General features: G+C 46.6%; 1 protein-coding gene across 1 annotated transcript; it reads left to right on the top strand.

Moving 5' to 3' along the window:
- The first annotated feature begins 538 nt into the window (after positions 1-538).
- On the top strand, positions 539-952 carry Pirt (phosphoinositide interacting regulator of transient receptor potential channels). Its single transcript, XM_090351580.1, has one exon. The coding sequence runs from the start codon at positions 539-541 to the stop codon at positions 950-952; it is 414 nt and encodes a 137-aa protein (XP_090207706.1).
- The last annotated feature ends 822 nt before the right edge of the window (positions 953-1,774 follow it).

Raw genomic sequence — 1,774 nt, 5'->3', positions numbered from 1 at the left:
ACACACACACACATATATGTATACAGCATTACTCTTTGGTAGGCAAATGACACCATTTGTGCAATCGTTAGTACACTGGATCTTGAGCCAGTGCAATATAGTCCTTAATTCCTTGAAACCTTTCTGAAAACCCTGTGCTGGAACTAGTAACTGGAAAATCAGATGCCATTCAATAAACTAGCGCTTGTATTTGTTTTTATTTTTTTAACAGTACCACTGTTCCCTGGTTTAAGTATAAAGAGTGGTTGACGAGAATGACATAATATTTACCTCTCACCAGAGAAAAAAGAAAGCATGCCAGCTTGAATGGCTTCTGACCTATGTGCATTTGGTCTGCTTTTTCTTTTAGCTCATGCGCGTGCGCACACACACACACACACACACACACACACACACACACACACACACACAGCTGTATTTCCCTGCATTGAGAGCAAGGCTAGAAATGGATGCTGAGCACTGGAAGGTTACCTAAGGATCCCCTTCAGCCTCATCTTTGTTTTTATTTCCAGTACTAGCTGCCCAGTGCTGAACAACCATGACAATGGAGGTACTCCCTAAGGCCCTGGAAGTGGATGAGAAATCTCCAGAATCCAAGGACCTGCTTCCCAGCCAGACTGCCAGCTCCTTGTGTATCAGCTCCAGAAGTGAGTCTGTCTGGACCACCACCCCTAGGAGCAACTGGGAAATCTACCGGAAGCCCATCATCATCATGTCTGTGGGCAGTGCCACCCTGCTTTTTGGTGTGGCCATCACCTGCTTGGCTTATATCTTGAAACTGAATGACAACACCACTGCAGCCCTCAGGATGATAGGGCCTGCCTTCCTGTCCTTGGGACTCATGACGCTGGTGTGTGGGCTGGTGTGGGTCCCCATCATCAAAAAGAAGCAGAAGCAGAGGCAGAAGTCAAGTTTCTTCCAGAGCCTCAAGTTTCTCATCCTGAATCGCTGATGGCTTTACTGATGACTTGACCAGAATAAAGGAATTCTGATAACTAACAGCCCATACCCAACCTCCTCTATGGGGTATCGGCCGCAGAACTATCCTGGGAAACCCCTGTTCTTGGCACTGTGGGAAAGACAGAGAGCTCAGGGCACCACAATCCTGTAAGCCTGGAATGGACAGCTGAATGAATCTCATCCGGTCTCTCTGTTTCTGCTGGACCTTCCCTTGGGTCCTCCTGGTTATTCTCATCTCCAGCTCCTGTATCCAGGCATCATTCATCCCAAATGCGGCACATGCTTGGAAATTCCTTAGGGTGAGCTATGTCTCAAGGAGAACTTCATCTTTATATGTCTACGTACATATGAGTGCCTAAACTGTATTCCATATTTGCATTCTTTTGGAACCCAAATTGACAGCCAGAGGTCTTTTGCAGCAGACAGGGGAAGGCAGAGTTCTGACCCACTGAACCACACAGTCCCAGCTCCCTTAAAAGGTCATTGAGATTGGAGCAACTGGATTATCCTACGTATCAAACATTCCAAAAACTAAACAGTGAAGGAGAGCTGGGATCCAGGTTGGCCCATCCCTCTGGGCATGACTGGGAGTTAGCCAGCTGAAGAAGTTTTATTCTCAATTATATAATATTTACACCAGAGGCAATGGTGTAGACTAAGGATTTCCTCTTGCCTATTGGCCTTCTTCTCAGTCAACTGTTTTCACCTTGGCAATGAGCCCAGGACAAGTGCATGTTGTCTCAACTTCCTCTTTCCTTCTATCCCTGCCTCTGCTCCTAGTTTCCAGAATAGCAAGACAAAAAGCTACGGAGGG

This window comes from Megascapheus bottae, chromosome 17 (assembly GCF_031878675.1).
Source record: "Megascapheus bottae isolate mThoBot1 chromosome 17, mThoBot2.hap1, whole genome shotgun sequence".
NCBI classification, from domain to species: Eukaryota; Metazoa; Chordata; class Mammalia; order Rodentia; family Geomyidae; genus Megascapheus; species Megascapheus bottae.
This window is presented reverse-complemented; position numbering and strand designations above follow the sequence as displayed.

Excerpts from the sequence above, each read along its gene's own strand:
- Pirt (XM_090351580.1), top strand. The coding sequence starts at position 539 with ATGACAATGGAGGTACTCCCTAAGGCCCTGGAAGTGGATGAGAAATCT.